Source organism: Formica exsecta, unplaced genomic scaffold, assembly GCF_003651465.1.
Source record: "Formica exsecta isolate Colony F162 unplaced genomic scaffold, ASM365146v1 scaffold633, whole genome shotgun sequence".
NCBI classification, from domain to species: domain Eukaryota; kingdom Metazoa; phylum Arthropoda; class Insecta; order Hymenoptera; family Formicidae; genus Formica; species Formica exsecta.
Genome location: NW_021853395.1, coordinates 93,258 through 94,948, shown reverse-complemented (window position 1 = coordinate 94,948; position 1,691 = coordinate 93,258). Strand labels below are relative to the sequence as shown.

Genomic DNA, 1,691 nt, shown 5'->3' with positions numbered 1-1,691 from the left:
CCCGCAATTTTGAGGCTCGGCGCCAATGGCGCCCCTAAGCTCCCACACCCGTGTCACGGCCCCACCGTGGGGCCGCCCCACCGCGCACCGATTCGCGTGAGTGGGAGGCCGGCCGCCGGTATATAAGGCGCTCCGGCGAGCGTAGCGTTACCAGTTCCCGATCCCGAGTCCTACCTAGTACAACTCCTGATCCGAAACCTATACCGCGTTACACCAGGCTACGGGCTACCCGTAGTTACGCCGGGTTACCCGGTTGCTGGGACGGCGCACCCTGATACCTAGCGTTACACCAGGTCACGGGCTACCCGTGGTTATGCCGGGCTTCCCGGTTGCTGGGACGGCGCACTCCTAGTTCGTAAGACCGTACCGCGCCCCGCGCACCGTTCAACCTGGACGGCCGTTCGTATATACCGCGACCGTTTCCACCGTAAGACCGCTTTGGTCTCCGTGTATCTTTCCGTCTAAATACCGCGACCCGTTAGTTTGTAAGACCGTTGTACATATACCGTAACCAGTAAGACCGCTCCGGTCTCCGCGTCCTGATAGACTCTAGCACCGTTTGTATATACCGCGACCTGCTCATATTGTAAGCCCGCACTGTATATACCGCGCATTCTGACTGTAGAGTTAATTAGACATTAGGATTCCCGCCAAGTGTCGCGCCGATTCCACCTTTACGCACGGCCTTCAGACTATTAAGGAGCGTCAGTCCTTTTAAGGATAGAACGCCGAGAACGCCGACGCCCCGTCCTTTTAAGGATAAGGCCGCCAGGCAGTTGGAATTACATCGAAGGCCACGCGACACCCGGTAGTGTTTAAGATCTGTACTGTACCTTGGATTAATCATAGCTTATTTGCATGCGACCACCGCGACTGCAGAACACGGCCGCTTAAGCCACGCTCGCTTCCCGAGCTCATGCGCGAAACTCTGTACGCACCGTGCTTGCACGTCACCTTGCGAATAACAACCGCTCCCGCGCAAAACTCTGTACACACCGTACCCGCATGTTGCTTCGCATAGCTTTCAGTGTTAAATATCTTTTTGAATAAACCTAATTATTTAAACCGCTTGTACGAGGCACAGTAAGTTGGAGTTTCCCCCTTCTCCCGAATCCTGGCACCGGCGAGCCTTGATCCGCGGCGTACGGGAAAGGTGAACCGTTACAATATCGATAATAATCGATTTTTTATACTTTTTATAATATTAATATGTATACTCACAAATTCTAATAATCGCGGGCTAGTAAGAGCCAGAACGCGGATGGCAGTGCGTTCACTCGAGAGCCTAATTTCTTAAATTTGTTAGTTCACGCCGGCTGAAAGATGGCGTTAATAGTAATAGATATTATAAGGCAAATGAGAAGTATCGGTGGTGTGGGGTCTGAATAGCTCAGAGGTAAGAGCAGTCGCCCGGCAAGCGAAAGACTCGGGTTCGATTCCCGATTCAGCGACTTCGCCCCGATATTTTTCTCGCCTTCGTCTCTCCAGGGGGGTAAAGAGGGATTATTATAAATCTCGAATTGAGATTAATTTTTAAAAAATCTTGGTATACACCAAGTAAATTTCGTGCCCTGTGCACATATTCAGTTTCATAGAAAACTTATTTTTCTATGAAACTGACGCACTGCCATCCGCGTTCTGGCTCTTACTAGCCCGCGATTATTAGAATTTGTGAGTTCACTCGAGAGCCT

At 51.3% G+C, this 1,691-nt stretch overlaps 1 protein-coding gene across 1 annotated transcript in view; it reads right to left on the bottom strand.

Annotated features, from left to right (window-relative positions):
• The window catches only part of LOC115242795, a 49,683-nt gene extending 48,836 nt beyond the window's left edge, over positions 1-847 (bottom strand). Inside the window, exon 1 of the mRNA XM_029819336.1 lies at positions 679-847. Within this exon, the coding sequence (XP_029675196.1) occupies positions 679-847 (169 nt within the window). The remainder of the gene's footprint in view (positions 1-678) is intronic.
• Positions 848-1,691: the final 844 nt, after the last annotated feature.